Below are 15,304 nucleotides of genomic sequence, written 5' to 3'. Positions count from 1 at the left end.
ATCTCATGGCCTCCCCTAATCTAACCGGCTCCCCAATGAGCGGTCACACGGGCGCCCATTAGTACTGGTCCACACAAATGTGGACAAGGCATCATGGCACCTGTGGAGGTCTCCTGGGTCATCGGAGGCCTCCGAGTGGTCAGATAGGAAGAGTGGCTCCTGCCCTCCCTCTGGAAAATAGGCACCTTTGCACTGCCAGGCTGGTACCTAGGCACTGCCACAAAGCCTGTGGGAGCACTCCCAGGGTGGTAATCACAATGGGAAGGCACTGGAACACTAAGAGAAACCTCGGGAGGACCATCATTTTAACCGACTGTACCCTGCCCGCTAGCGAGAGTGGCAGCACATCCCATCTTTTGAAATCCTCCTCCATCTGCTCCACCAACCGCGTCAAATTGAGCTTGTGCAGGGCCCCACAGCTCCCAGCCAACTGGATCCCCAAGTACCGAAAGTTCCTTTCCGCCCTCTTCAATGGTAGGTCGTCTATCCCCCTTCCCTGGTCCCCTGGATGCACCACAAAGAGCTCACTTTTTCCTACGTTGAGCTTATAGCCCGAGAAGTTCCTAAACTCCCTTAGGATCCACATGACCTGCACATCCCCTCCACTGGATCTGCCACATACAGCAACAGGTCGTCCGCATACAGCGACACCCGATGTTCCTCTCCCCCTCGGACCAACCCCCTCCATTTCCTGGACTCCCTTAGTGCCATGGCCAAAGGCTCGATTGCCAATGCAAACAACAAGGGGGACAGGGGGCACCCCTGCCTCGTCCCTCGGTACAGCCGAAAGGACTCCGACCTCCGCCGATTCGTAGCCACACTCGCCACCGGGGCTCTGTATAGGAGCCTGACCCAACTGATAAACCCCTCCCCGAACCCAAACCTCCGCAACACTTCCCAAAGATACTCCCATTCCACCCGGCCGAAGGCCTTCTTCACGTCCATAGCTGCCACTATCTCCGCCTCTCCCTCCACCGATGGCATCATAATCACGTTGAGGAGCCTCCGCACATTAGTGTTTAGCTGCCTGCCCTTTATAAATCCCGTCTGGTCCTCATGAATCACCCCAGGGACACAGTCCTCAATTCTCGTAGCCAGAACTTTTGCCAGCAACTTAGCATCCACATTGAGGAGCGAGATCAGCGCCCCAGACATTGTCGGGGGCAGGGTCCCCCCCTCCCTTGCCTCATTGAAAGCCCTCACTAACAACGGGCCTAGCAGGTCCACATATTTCTATAAAACTCAACCTCCACTGTGCCTCTGCTTTCCCTGTGGTCAACAGGTCAAACTCGGCCTGGAGGCTTCGCCGCTCCCCAAGTAGCCCCTCCTCGGGGGCCTCTGCATATCTCCTGTCCACCCTTAAGATCTCCCCCACCGACCTCTCCCTGCCCTCTCTTCTCCCTGTGGGCCCTAATGGAGATTAACTCTCCCCTGACCACCGCCTTCAACGCCTCCCAGACTACCCCCACCTGCACCTCTCCATTTTCATTGGCCTCCAAGTATCTCTCAATGCACCCCCGCACCCCTCCTCATCCGCCAGTAATCCCACATCAAGACGCCACAGCGGGCGCTGGTCCCTCTCCTCTCCTAACCCCAGCTCCACCCAGTGCGGGGCGTGGTCTGAGATGGCTATGGCCAAATACTCCGTTCCTTCCACTTTCGGGATTAGCGCCCGACTCAACAAAGAAATCTATCCGGGAGTAGGCTCTATGTACATGGGAAAAGAATGAGAATTCCCTGGCCAAGGGCCTAGCAAACCTCCATGGATCCACTCCCCCCATCTGGTCCATAAGCCCTCTAAGCACATTGGCCGCAGCCGGCCTCTTCCCAGTCTTGGATCTGGAGCGATCTAATGCTGGATGCAGTGTTGAAATCCCCACCCATTATCAAGCTTCCTGCCTCCAGGTCCGGAATCCGACCCAGCATGCGCTTCATAAATCCGGCATCATCCCAGTTTGGGGCATACACGTTTACCAGTACCACCCACACCCCCCTGCAACCTACCGCTCACCATCACATATCGACCTCCATTATCCACTACAATATTCTTGGCCTCAAACGACACCCGCTTCCCCACCAGTATTGCAACCCCTCTGTTCTTCGCATCCAGCCCCGAATGGAATCCCTGTCCTACCCATCCCTTTCTCAACCTGACCTGGTCTGCCACCTTCAAATGTGTCTCCTGAAGCATGACCAAGACTGCCTTCAGTCCCTTTAAGTGCGCGAACACTTGGGCCCTCTTAACCGGCCAATTCAGGCCCCTCACATTCCAAGTTATCAGCCGGATTGGGGGGCTTCTCCCCCCCCCCCCCCCACCCCCTTAGTCAGTGTGCGCTTCTCCGTCCCCCACCGCCGTCCTTCCCTAGCGCGGGAAAAAGCCCGCGCTTTCCTGAGCCGGCCCCGCCCCCTCTGGCGCAGCTCATTTTGCGGCCTTATCTCAATTCCCCCATCCCCGGGCCTCCCCTCCCTCCAACACCGGCGCCCACACTCTCCCACAGCCTCCTCATCAAACCCCTTCACCCATCCCCATCCAGCACCCAACCAAGGGAACATTCCCTACACGTAGCTAAAACCATATATCCCCTGTCCATTCTAAGCACGGGAAACAATCCTCGCTTCCCCGCCCCGGCCCCCCCCCCAGTCTTCGGCGCGGGAAAAAAGCCCGCGCTCTCCACCTACCAGGCCCCGCCACCAACCAAAACAGTGCCCAACCCGCCCCATCCACCCTCCCCAATCCGAAAGAAAAAAAACAGAGAAAAAGAAACCCAAAACAATGCAAAGGACCCCCCCCGCCGAACCAAAAATAGGCATAACATATCCATCGCAGTCCCCAATCGCCCATCCCGACCCTCAGTCTGTGTCCAGCTTCTCGGCCTGAACAAAGGCCCACGCCTCCTCCGGAGACTCAAAATAATGGTGCCGGTCCTTGTAGGTAACCCACAGTCGCGCCCTGGCTGCAACATGCCAAACTTCACCCCCTTCCTGTGCAGCACCGCCTTCGCTCGATTGTACCCGGCCCTCCTCTTCGCCACCTCCGCACTCCAGTCCTGATATATCCAAACCTCCGCGTTCTCCCACCTGCTGCTCCTCTCCTTCTTGGCCCACCCGAGCACACACTCCTGATCGACGAACCGATGGAACCGCACCAGCACCGCCCGCGGAGGCCCGTTAGCCTTGGGCCTCCTCGCCAACACTCTATGGGCCCCTTCCGGCTCCAAGGGCCCCTGGAAGGACCCCGCTCCCATCAGCGAGTTCAACATGGTGACCAGATAGGCCCCCACGTCCGGCCCCTCCGGGACGCCCAGAATCCGCAGATTCCTCCGCCTCGACCGATTCTCCATCTCCATGAACCGCTCCTGCCATTTATTGTGGAGCGCCTCGTGCGCCTCCACCTTTACCGCCAGGCCTAAGATCTCGTCCTCATTGTCAGAGATTTTTTGTCGAGCCTCTCGGATTGCCACCCCCTGGGCCGTCTGTGTGTCCAGCAGCTTATCAACAGAAGCCTTCGTCGGCTCTAGCAGGTCCGTTTTAATCGCTCTGAGGCAGCGCTGGATACCCTCCTGTTGTTCCTCCGCCCACTGCCCCCACGCTGCCTGGTCTCCGCCCACCGCCATTTTGTCCTTCTTCCCTCCCTTCTTCTGGTCCACCACCACCTTTTTTGTCGCCCCGCTCCTAGTTAAAGCCATATACTGACGGTGAGCTATTATTAACTCCTTCCCACACCGGGAAACGTCGAAAAAGTTCCCTTGGGGGCCCTGAAAAGAGCCCAAAAGTCCGTTTTTGCGGGAGCCGCCGAATATGCGACTTAGCTCCGCATAGCCGCAACCGGAAGTCTAGTTTCATTTCCTTAGCATATTTTGGTTTTCTCTTATTTTTATTTTCAGAGTAGCATACTTGCTCTATGCCTATCATTTCTTTTCTTTCCCAATCACCATTCCGTGTAAAACTAATTTTTCTGTTATTTAATCTCTCACTTTCACCCTATCACAAACCTTCCTTTTGTCCCACCAACCCTTGTTCAAAACCTATTACGTTTCTAATTTTTCTCAGTTGTGAAGAAATGTCATCGACCTGAAATGTGGGGCGCGATTCTCCGATCGCGGGACAGAGTGTCCGTGCCGTCATGAACGCCGCCGCCTTTCACGACGGTGCGAAACGGGCGCGGGCAGTAGTGATTCTGTCCCCCACAGGGGGCCAGCACGGCGCTGGAGCGGTTCATGTCACTCCAGCCTTACTTCCTGGCGCGCACTGGGGGTGGCGCCAACCCGCGCATGCACAGTGGCGACGCACTAACCCGCGCATGCGCGTTGGCCTTACTGAACGCTCCGACCTCGACGCAACATGGCGCGGGGGTTCTGGGGCCAGACGTGCAACAAGGTAGGCCCGGGGGAGCGGGGGGAAGGCCGACCCGCCGATCGGTGGGCCGCGATTGCGGGCCACACCCCATCGGAGGCCCCCCCCCCCGGGGACGGAGCCCCACTCCACCACCCCCCCTCCCCACAGGCCGCCCCCGACCCTTCGCGCAGAGTTCCCGCTGGTAGCGACCAGGTGTGGACGGCGCCGGCGGGACTCTGCTTTTTCCACGCGGCTGCTCGGCCCATTTGGGCCGGAGAATCAGCGGCCCCGCCGCGTCGAGCGGCCCGCGATCGCCGTCGCGCCAAGCGCGCCGATTATCCACACCTCGGAGAATCGCGCGCTGGCGTTGGGCAGAGTGGCGCAGTTGCAGGCATTCTCCAGCCCGGCCTGGGAGAATCGCGCCCATTAACTCTGTTTCTCTCTCTATAGATGCTGCCTGATCTGCTGATTATTCCAGCATTTTCTGTGTTTATTTCAGATTTCCAGCATCTGCAGTATTCTGCTTTTCCATTTGTATAAAAATTACTTCGGGGCAGTGAAATAAAACTGCTGAACTGTTAATAACGCTTACAAATACTGAGAAATATCCTTTGGCAACTGATGCTGCACATTTCTTATCCTTTCTGGACAAGCTACTGGAAACCTTGGCAGCTCGATTCTCGGCTGGTTTTGAGCAACCTTTAAGCGCAAATTTTATTTTAATTCAATGGGATGCTATGATAAAATATTATGGTTTATAATACTCCCACATGGTCAATCAGTCTACAATGAATGTACAAACATCAACATTTTCCACCCTTACAGGAAATTCAATCACTGCTATTCCAGCAGGAGCATTCAATGGGGTTCCTAATCTCAAACTGATTGACCTGAGCAGAAATAAGATTCATTCCTCAAACATAGATCCAGCAGCATTCAAAGTAAGTTTTACAAGTTATCTTAAAACAATTGTTACTAAATATTTCAAATCAACTATGTGAAAGTATTTATGGCAACTTTATTTTGACTATGTTTTCTTAACAAGGTTCATTATATATAAACCCAAGAAACATGAAATCCTGCAATTTATTTTTTTGCTTTTACAAACATCTAGGTGACCATTGAACTAATTATGTAATGAAGTGATGCAAAATATGATTCTCAAAACTATATTCTTGTCTCAATAAGGATATCAAAAGGAGACAAAGTATATGATGCCCTATAAAGTGGCATCATCTCTGTCGATTAGGAGCTCTGCCCCACCAAAGTTATCCAGACAAGGAACTAATTTCTCAAGCTCAAGACCTGAAGTGGGGGTATGGGTATTTGTGAGAAAGAGGGAAGATATTACGCCTTTGTTCAAAAACATTTGCAAGGATAAGCCCAGCAATTACAGACCAGTCAGCTTAACTTCAGTGGTAGGGAAGCTTTGAGGAACAATTATTCAAGATAGAATATGTAGTCACATGGAAGAGCCAGCATGGATTTCTAAAGGGGAAATCATGCTTAACTAACGTACCGGAGTTTTTTGAGGAAGTAACAGAACGGGTCGGTGAGGGTAAGGCTATCGATGTAATGAAGAAGGAATTTCAAAAGGCATTCGATACAGTGCCACACAACAGTAGCAATATGGATACTAGATTAGCTGAGTAATGGGAAACAGTGAGGTAATGGTCAATGCATATTTTCGGGATGGAGGGAAGTTTGTAGTGGAGTTCCTCATGGGTTGGTACTGGGACCCTTGCTTTTCCTGATATATATTAATGATCTAGATCTTGGTGCACAGGAGACAATTTCAAAGTTTGCGGATGACAATATTTGGAAGCCTTGTAAACTGTGTTTGCTGTGAGGACAGTGTAGAACTTTAAAAGCACATAGTTAGTAGAGTGGGTAGATAGGTAGCAGATGAAGTTCACTGCAGAGGTGAGGTGACGAGTTTTGCGACGAAGAACATGGGCAGATAACATAAACTAAGGGGTAAATTCTTAATGGGGTGCAGGAGGAGAGGGACCTTTGTGGATATGTGCTCAGGTCATTGAAGGTAGCAGGACAGATGGAGAGAGCAATTAATAAAGCATACATTATCCTGGGCTTTCTTAATAGGGGAATATTATCCTGGGCTTTCTTAATAGGGGAATAGAGTACAAAAGCAAGGAGATTATGCTGAACTTATTCAGGATACTAGTTATACCTCAGATGGAGTATTGTGTACAGTTCTGAGTGCCACATTTTAGGAAGGATGTGAATGCATTAGAGAGAATGCAGAAGAGGTTTACAAGAATAGTTCCAGGGATGAGAAACGTCAGTTATGAGGATAGATTGAGAGGTTGGGACTGTTCTCCTTGGATGCACCCCTCACTGCTGTGAAACCCGGAGTGGGGGTTCGCCATTGGCGGGACCGGAAGATTCCACCCCCCCCCCCCCGGTGTGAACGGCTGGAAACGTATGGGCGAAGGGCGGATTCCCCCAAGTGAAGAAGAGTTAAACTTCAGTGCTGATCAGACTGCTTTTTAAAGATGGCTCCCTCATTTCTGTCGAACTGGAGCCCTGCCCCACCAAAGTGACAGTGTAAACCACGCACACTCAATTTCTTTCTCAGAGAGACTCAAGACCTGGGTGAAAACTGGTTTGAGGAACTGGAGAGCTATACCCCAGTTTTCAGTCTGAGCCTGACTTTGAAATAATATGGTAAGATTCTGCCCAATGACTCTAAGACAATGAGAAACACACCAAGGAAAATTCACCTATATTTATCACTACTTTTCCACTATATTTCATAAATATTATACGGTAGAATAACTTTTGAACCTGAATAAAGATTAAACTTTTATTTTATTTTACAGGAAATAATCCTGTGCTGACATGAGATAATGGGCAAGATCTAACGGAAAGGTTTCTGGGTGGAATCTACCGGTCGCGTTGCGACAGAAAAGCAGCACAACGCGACTGGTAGATGCTGGGAGATCCCACTTTGGGGATCTACCCGGTTCGCTCACCTCACGAGATCTAATGCCATCTTGAGAGACATTGCAATGTGAATCTCACCAAAATGGATGGGATTACTTTCTGGCAAATCTGCATATTAGAGTGAGACAGCTAGTCTCACTCTACTATGCGTTTCTGAGATCTAGCCAAGACGCAAGATCTAATTCCCTGGTCTTGAAGCGAGCGCTGTTGGTGCTGGTCTCTGAGGAGCAGACAGAACGGCATTCATGGGGCTTTCCCAGGGGCTTGGAAGCCCCCAGGCTAACGGCCGCGTGGTGCACTCGCTCAAGAGCGACGTGGACGTAAAATCACGCCCATTGTCTTTGAGCCACTGACCACAAACTGTACTCTTGCCACCTGCATCTCTCACTTGGGTATTATTTATGACTGAATTACAGTGTTGCAATCTTGAATTTTTATTAGATACCAAATTCAGCTTCCAATCCAATCTTCACTGTGGGGGGGATCCAAATTTGCATATTTAAGTGAACAGTTAGGCTAGTTTAATAGTCCCGTTTGAGAGCGGTGTCTTTCTTTGCCCTATAGGAACCGAGAAACCCCGCGCTAAATATGCCTAAAACAGGAGTGTTTTTTCCCTCCATTAAATGGCACTCGTACTCTCATATTTCAATGCATCAATGGTTGATTGCATAAAATAAATATTGGTTGAACATTGACAAATAGATTTATGCCTTTAGCTGAATCATATGAATAATAGTGTGTGTATTGGCATACAGGCATGTTTTAATTAAAATTATATGCTTTTTTTCCCCAGAGACTAAAAAAACTGGAACGCTTATACATGGATCAGAATTTGTTGATCCGGATCCCTCTTCAACTCCCTCGAACACTTGTTGAATTAAAGTTAAATGACAACCTTCTTCAACGATTGGATGAAGAAGATTTCCAGGGTATTTCTCGTTTAAATATTATGGGGTAGGGTTTCAGCTTTGGTGCAGTTTAACTAAGATAGCTGAAAATTGGGCTATCTAGTCAAACCCTGTGAATAATTTAATTTTAAATAAGTGAGGATTACTTTTACATCCACACAGAGCCTTTTATTAGTTATACGTGTGTAATATAGTCAGTTTGCTAGTATATTAGAAATAAAATTATATTCAAAAGCTTTTTAAACATGTCTATTGGTGTCTCTACACCTTTCTCAAAGACCTGCAAACGTATGCACTTAGCAGAAACTCCCAATTGAGATTAATTTGATCTTGAGAAATGGTCAATTTTTAAACTAGTCCAAAACATTGCAGAAACTCAATTTGCATTGAACATTAATTTATGCTTGTAAGTCTATGTTTTTTTAAGCTGGTTTGGCTGATTTCAGGTAAATTTTGATGAACAAAATGTGTGACTCACTAAAACCTTGAGGCCCTAATATTGATGCAGCAAACACCATACAAATGTCTTAAAAGTAATGATGTTCTTTAAGCATTGCAACAGAAATAAAGATAAAGAATTCTGCAACATAATTCTCCATTTTGTAATTAAATATGAGATACAGAAGATAGAAAGCTGTTTATTTTGTCGATATTTTTGGATGAAATTACTCTGCAGGTTCCATTGGAGTGAAGAACAATTTTCATTGAGTAAAAGCAATCTTTAAGAAAATATTAAATAAATTCCAGTTAAGTACAATAAAATTACTATGCTGTACATTTTAGCTTAATAGATTTTGAATCTATTTCTAAGTTAAGTATGCAGATTAGTATTTGTAAATTTCAAGCAAATGTCACCTTGTGCATCACACATTAAGTGTTTTAAAGCTAAAAGTTCAATTGCAATATAGATTGTTACATATGTTATTTTGGGATGGGATGGCAAATTTATGAATGACAAACAGAACAAAATCAAGCAGGATACTGTAAATGTGTGTGACCAATTGCATAATCTTCTATTAAAATTCAACAGGTCTAAGTAAAATAGTCAACCTGGACCTGGAAGGTAATAAGCTGAGTGAAGGTAATGTTCAACCATTGGTCTTCAGACCACTTAAGCGCCTGGCTTACTTACGACTGGGAAAAAATAAATTTAGAATCATACCACAAGGTCTTCCTCCTTCCATCGAGGTAAAGAAAGGCTCTTAAGTTTCCTCTCATTCAAATTATTATTGAAGTGCTTTGAGATTCTATATTGAGAAATATGTCTGTGTATAATTATGTCCCTGCGCACATGATTCACAGCAAAGCTAAATTGTCAGAAGTAGCCACTGTAAATTTTATGATGCCAATCATACTTTTAAAGACTCAGATTATATGATCAATTTGAGTTTGAAACAAAACTTTAGTACATTTCAATGTGCATACCTAACAGTGCAGGATTTAATTGTCAAAAATTAATCAATTACAAAACCCAGATGATGCCATATTTGAAGTGTCCAAGAACCTTTTCAATTATTCATACTGCATTCAATTCATAAATCATTAAAAACTAATAATCGACCCATGTAAACCCAAGTGCAATAATTCTAAATGTATAATCCAATAGTTTTATGTGCCAGTTCAGTGAAAGGACTCTCACATTGGCCTCAGTAGAATCATGGAATGGTTACTGCATAGAAGGAGCACATTTGTCCCATTGCATGGCCCTGATAGCTCTCTACAAGAACTGGGGTTCAGGGCCCACACCAGGATTCAAGCACATAATCCAGACAGATGCTTCTGACTTTTGCAAAGAGCTGTGATTTGGATGAGGGGTTAAGCTGAGGTCCTATCTGCCCTCTCAGCTAAACGTAACAAAAAAAAATCTCATGGCTGTAGAGCAGGGAGATTTTCTTGGAAGACAATTTTTAAAAGGCAAAGTATCACAGCTGCTGTAAATCTGAAATATCGCAGCAAGTCGACAGTATCAGGGAAGAAAATCAAAGTTAACATTTCAGGTCAGTGACGTTTATCAGAACTGGAAAGTTATAGATGTAAAACATTTTTAGTAAGTATAGAGGCAGAGAATGGTAGAAAAAAAAGTAGCTTTGTGATAGAGTGGAAGGCAAAAGTGATTAAATGACAAAAGGAATGGTGGTACAAGGCAAAGTGTGGAATAAATGGAACAAAGCAAAGAGAAAAAGATGGGACTAGTAGAGTTCTAAATGGCAATAGTAGAATTGTTGTCAGCAGCTGTTTTCCAAAGAAAACAGGAGCGGTGGTTATGATATGAAATTGTTGAACTTGGAAGTTGAATAGTAGGCTGTAAAGTGCACAATCAAAAGATAAAATGCTGTTCTCTGAACATCTGTTAACCTTCATTGGAGCGGTGCAGGAGGCTAAGGGCAGGGAAGTGAGAGCAGGGTGGAGAATTATAATTAAACCACTATGGTTGACAGAGCCCTCAATGTGTCTGTCCCATTTCCTACACTTCTGCCTTCACTCCTTCCCGTTCCACCCACAACTATTAGAGTGTTCCAAATCTCCCCAGTTTCCTCCCCACGAACCTCCATGTTCAATGGATCACTTTTTCCACTACACCCAGCACTATGTCCATATACACCGTCCCCTCTCAGCCATTTCAACATTCTGAAAGGACAGCTCCCTAAGTGACACCCTGGTCTGCCCTTCCATCAACCATAATATCAGCTTGCATTCTATTGGCATGCTCTTGTGCAATCACAATCTTTTGCTCATTTTCAAGTACAACAATTTCATATCATAACCACTGGTCCCATTTTTTCAGACAACAGACACACTAATGATTCCACTGTTGCCATTTGCCACTCTTCTAGATCCATCTTTTGAGTGGAATTTTATAACTGAGTGTCAACTCAGATGGGAAAAGCGGTGTGCTGCCCACCGGCTCCACAGCTGACGTTTCCCGCCATACTTTTTGACATTAAGTTAAAAATTATTCAGGAGACATGCCCTAAAATGTCACTCTGTCAGGGCAGAGCCCCAATCTAAAAACAAAGATCCCCCCCAACGGATTTGTGTCACTTGCGATTTTGATTAAGGTTGTTTCTGTGCTGTGATTTGTAGTCAATGAGGAGGCGGGTACTTGCCCAGGACTTTGTATAATCCTCCAGTGCACATCCTGAAAATCCCATTGCCAATCCAAACAGAGCCTCTGTTGCCAAACATGACTCAGCAAACATGGGCCGGGGCCCCACACTATTACCAAGGGTTGCTTGACGGACTGTCTGTAGGCAACTGGGGTCATTGTTGTTCCCGCGATGGCTAGGGGTTCCCTCGTGTAGGTTGCCAACCTCACTACAAGGTGTCCCGCAAGTTCAACTGCTGGATTCCTGTCTTGATCTTTCTGAACGTCTGTCGTCCTTCCACTAAGACTGTGGTCCCTGTGTCCAGCTCCATTTCTAGCGGGTAACCATTCACCTTGACAGTGACTTTAAAGGGCACCCTGCAGCGCGGCGATGCATTTCAATTGCATGAAGTTGTCTTCGTCAGGCTTCTCTATGTGGAGGATCCTGGGTCTAGGTACTCGCCTCCCTCGACCAGGGCGACTCGCTTGGTGGCTGACCCGGCGTTGTATGTCTCTATGGTTCCTCCGGCCACAGGTGCCGTATCTCTGTGGATCTTCCTCCATTGATTCTGGGGAGGTGTCTTGCCTGGTTGCAGCAGCCCTCAGCCAACGGGCCTGGTCCTGACGGTATTCGGGCAAGGGTGATGTCCCACTACGAGGGGATACTGCTCGTCTGAATGGGGATGTCCTACGCTATTCATCGCCATCTATGACATCCCCCGGAGCTCCTCTCCTCTTTTCTCCGCGCTTTCCTGTGAGATCTTTATGGCCTTTTTTAGGACCAGCAAACGGTTCGGTCAGCACTTTCTGTTGCTTTGCCATGTTGTTTACACCGCATAAAAGCGGTCTTGTAGCATCTCAGGTAGGGATGACCCGTAGTCGCAGTGTTCCACCAGTGTGCCTAACCGTGCTGGAAAACAAAACCCTTAACAGGCTCCCCTGGGGCTCTCTTGGCCATGTTAAATCGGTATCATTGGACACCAACGGCTTGGGGTCGTAGTGATTTGTCACGAGAGCCACTAATTCCTCGATCGTCTTGGAGTCTGGGGCCGCAGGGTAGTTAAGCTCTTTATGATGCTGAAACTGGAGGCCTCACAGACAGTCAAAAGAATCATCTTCTGGTGATTTTCCCCAGTAATTGCATTTGCCCTGAAGAAATAGAGCATATGCTCCGAGTACTGAGCCCAATCTTTCACGCTCGCATCAAACATGTTGCGTTTGGGGTCTCTGTGGGGCATTTGTAAAACAATACAAACCTTACTCCTTTGCATTGAGAAGCAGCCGTAGTCCGAGTGGCCAGCAGTGCCGACTGTAGTTCCGTTTTATCCTCATCACCAATATTGCAGTCAATGAGGAGTCCCGAACAGGAGAGTCAAAAAGTGTTTTTCTTAGTCATACTAGGCAATACAATAACAAAAAAACAGTCCAAGTCCCAGCCGGAACCATCATGAGATGCCAGCTTCTCCCAGGGCCGGCTTGTATCTGGAGGACTTAACAAGCCTATTGTTGGGCCTCCGTCGCTCATTGGGGGAGCTCGTACTTCACGAACCCCACGGGGAGATCAATCAGCTCGTCCCCATGGGTCTAGTCGGGATTATAACATAGACAAAAACTGATTGGTGAGTTTAATCATGGAAATGCGGGAAAGATAGGGGGTGATTCTCCGAGCCCTGTGCCCGGCCGGAGAATCGCGCAACCGCGCCACGACGCCCTGATGCCGGCACACGATTCTCCGAGGTGCGGAGAATCGGCGCCATTTGCGGCGGCGTGTTTGGCGCGGCGCTGCCCGCGGGCCGCTGGAATCGGCGGGGCCGCCGATTCTCTGGCCCAGATGGGCCGAGCGGCTGTGCCGATACGACAGAGTCCCGCCGGAGCCGTTCACCCCTGGTCGCTGCCGGCAGGAACTCTGCACGAACGGTTGGGGGCGGCCTGTGGAGGGGGGAAAAAGGGCGCTCCTTCACCGGGGGGGGCCTCTGATGGGGTCGCGATCTGGGCGCACTGATCGGTGGGCCGGCCTCTTCCCCCCCCCGGACCTACATTTCTGGCGCAGCCGGCCCCTGAACACCGACGCCATGTTGGTCGGGGCCGGCGGCTAAAGAAGTCCCCCGCTCATGCGCAGGTTGGCGTGGCGGCCATTTGGCGCCGCAAAAGGAGGCTGGAGCGGCGTGAACCGCTCCAGCGCCGTGTTGGCCCCCTGTGGGGGCCAGAATCAGCCGTACCCAGGTCTGGTTCGCGCTGTCGTGAAACGCGACGGCGTTCACGACGGCGCGAACACTTGGGCTCCATATTGGAGAATCGCCCCTATAGACTATAATATGAGAGGTAACAATAAGTTCAAGGACTTTAAAGGGTAACTGAAAGTTTGAGATGGGGTGGCCGTTTGCAAGGACAGGATTGAAAGTGAGCTTTAAGAGGAGTTGATGATGGGTGGCACGGCGGCTCAGTGGCTACCACTGCTACCTCACAACGCCGAGGACTATGGTTCGTTCCTGGCCCCGGGTCACTGTCCGTGTGGAGTCTGCACATTCTCCCCGTGTCTGCGTGGGTCTCAACCCCACAACCCAAATATGTGCAGGGTAGGTGGATTGGCCACGCTAAATTGCCCCTTAATTGGAAAGCTTTTTAAAAAAAGGAGCTGATGATGGCTTTCGCTCATCTTTTGTCTGTCAAGTTACTGATCATAAATCAGGAAGTAATTTTCCAAAATTTACTTTGATTTTATTTGACACAGATGCTGAAATGTAAGTAATTAGGCTAAAATGAAATGAATCTTACTTTCATCTATTATTTGACGCCAGACTAAGTCTAAGAATATTTTTTCCATAACAGATGCTATGAAATACAGTTTTATTACATTAAAAAGTATGTATTTTCTGACAGTCAAATAGTTCTAAACCCATATGCTATGTTAGAAAAATACTGATCTTTTGTATGGACAATGTGGTATCTGAATTAAATTATAACTCTAAATCTGTTTGCCAAAATCTAATTGTTGAGTGGAAACTCAAACATTTTGGGCTGGTTTCTCTGCCACCCGCAGCGGAGTTCCCGATGCAGCGGAGAATCTAGAGTCGGGAAAAATACAAGATTGGTGCCGATCGGTGCAGGGATCTCTCTTTTGGGGGCTTACAGGGAAGGGGTCTCCATTAGGGGGAAGTGGGTCTCTGCAATGGTGGGGTCTCTGGTGGTGGATTTCTCTTATGGGAGCAGGTCTCTGGTGGGGTCTCCCTTATGGGGGCCTCTCTATTACTGGGGGTCTCTCCGATGGGGGGGGGGGGTCTCTGGTGGGGGTCCCTGCTGGGGGTGTCGGGTCACCTTCATATAGTGGGGGAGGGGTGGAGAAAATGCCGTGGCGATGGTGGGTGGAAAATTGCGTTACGGAGGGGAAGGGAAGCCCAGCCACCAGACCTTGCTGTTGGGCCGCCCACTCAAAATGAGGGAATCCCTCGTAATCCCTGCCATGCATAAATTTTCATGGCAAGGGTTAGGGAATTGTTTCTGGAATTGCGCTTCCAGCGTGAACGCAAATCAGTGCTGATTCATCTTGGGCGGAGAGGTAAGTGCATTCCAAGGACTCAGTGCATTCCAATCATTCAAGCGTGTGACTGGAATGCACTTGCCTCTCTTTGATGTGGCCAATGTTTGTAAACATTGGGGTTTCACCACTTAGTCACTGATCCATGAAGGAAGATAAATTAAGCAAGGCTACAGCTGGAATGTGGAAGCTGTCAATCACAGCCCACTACTAGAAAGTTATGAATGGCTTGTGGCTAATGGATCTATGAAATTGAAACACAGGTCAGAGCTGTTCCCCTTCGCGGAATGGACACATGGAGCCTCCAGGTAAGTGTTACAGCTGTAATCTTTTCACCGCCCCTATCTGGACTGATCTCCAGCTTCCAGCAGGGGTCTATTTTCTGTGTGGGGGAACGTTCCTCTAGTCAATGGGTCCCTGTGCTTATACCTTTAGCCAGGGGGTCCCTGTGTGGACTCCCTTTAGTTTGGGGTC

At 48.4% G+C, this 15,304-nt stretch overlaps 2 protein-coding genes across 6 annotated transcripts in view; one reads left to right on the top strand and one right to left on the bottom strand.

The window, feature by feature from the left end:
* The window catches only part of cenpp (centromere protein P), a 452,755-nt gene that overhangs the window by 70,890 nt on the left and 366,561 nt on the right, over positions 1 to 15,304 (bottom strand). The gene's annotated exons all lie outside the window — the stretch shown is intronic.
* Positions 1 to 15,304, top strand: part of ecm2 (extracellular matrix protein 2, female organ and adipocyte specific) — a 54,634-nt gene that overhangs the window by 26,332 nt on the left and 12,998 nt on the right. For both annotated transcript variants that reach the window (XM_072472637.1, XM_072472636.1), the window contains 3 exons: positions 5,161 to 5,276; positions 8,096 to 8,231; positions 9,241 to 9,398. In XM_072472637.1, the coding sequence (XP_072328738.1) occupies positions 5,161 to 5,276; positions 8,096 to 8,231; positions 9,241 to 9,398 (410 nt within the window). The remainder of the gene's footprint in view (positions 1 to 5,160; positions 5,277 to 8,095; positions 8,232 to 9,240; positions 9,399 to 15,304) is intronic.

Source organism: Scyliorhinus torazame, chromosome 13, assembly GCF_047496885.1.
Source record: "Scyliorhinus torazame isolate Kashiwa2021f chromosome 13, sScyTor2.1, whole genome shotgun sequence".
Taxonomy (NCBI): Eukaryota; Metazoa; Chordata; class Chondrichthyes; order Carcharhiniformes; family Scyliorhinidae; genus Scyliorhinus; species Scyliorhinus torazame.
This window is presented reverse-complemented; position numbering and strand designations above follow the sequence as displayed.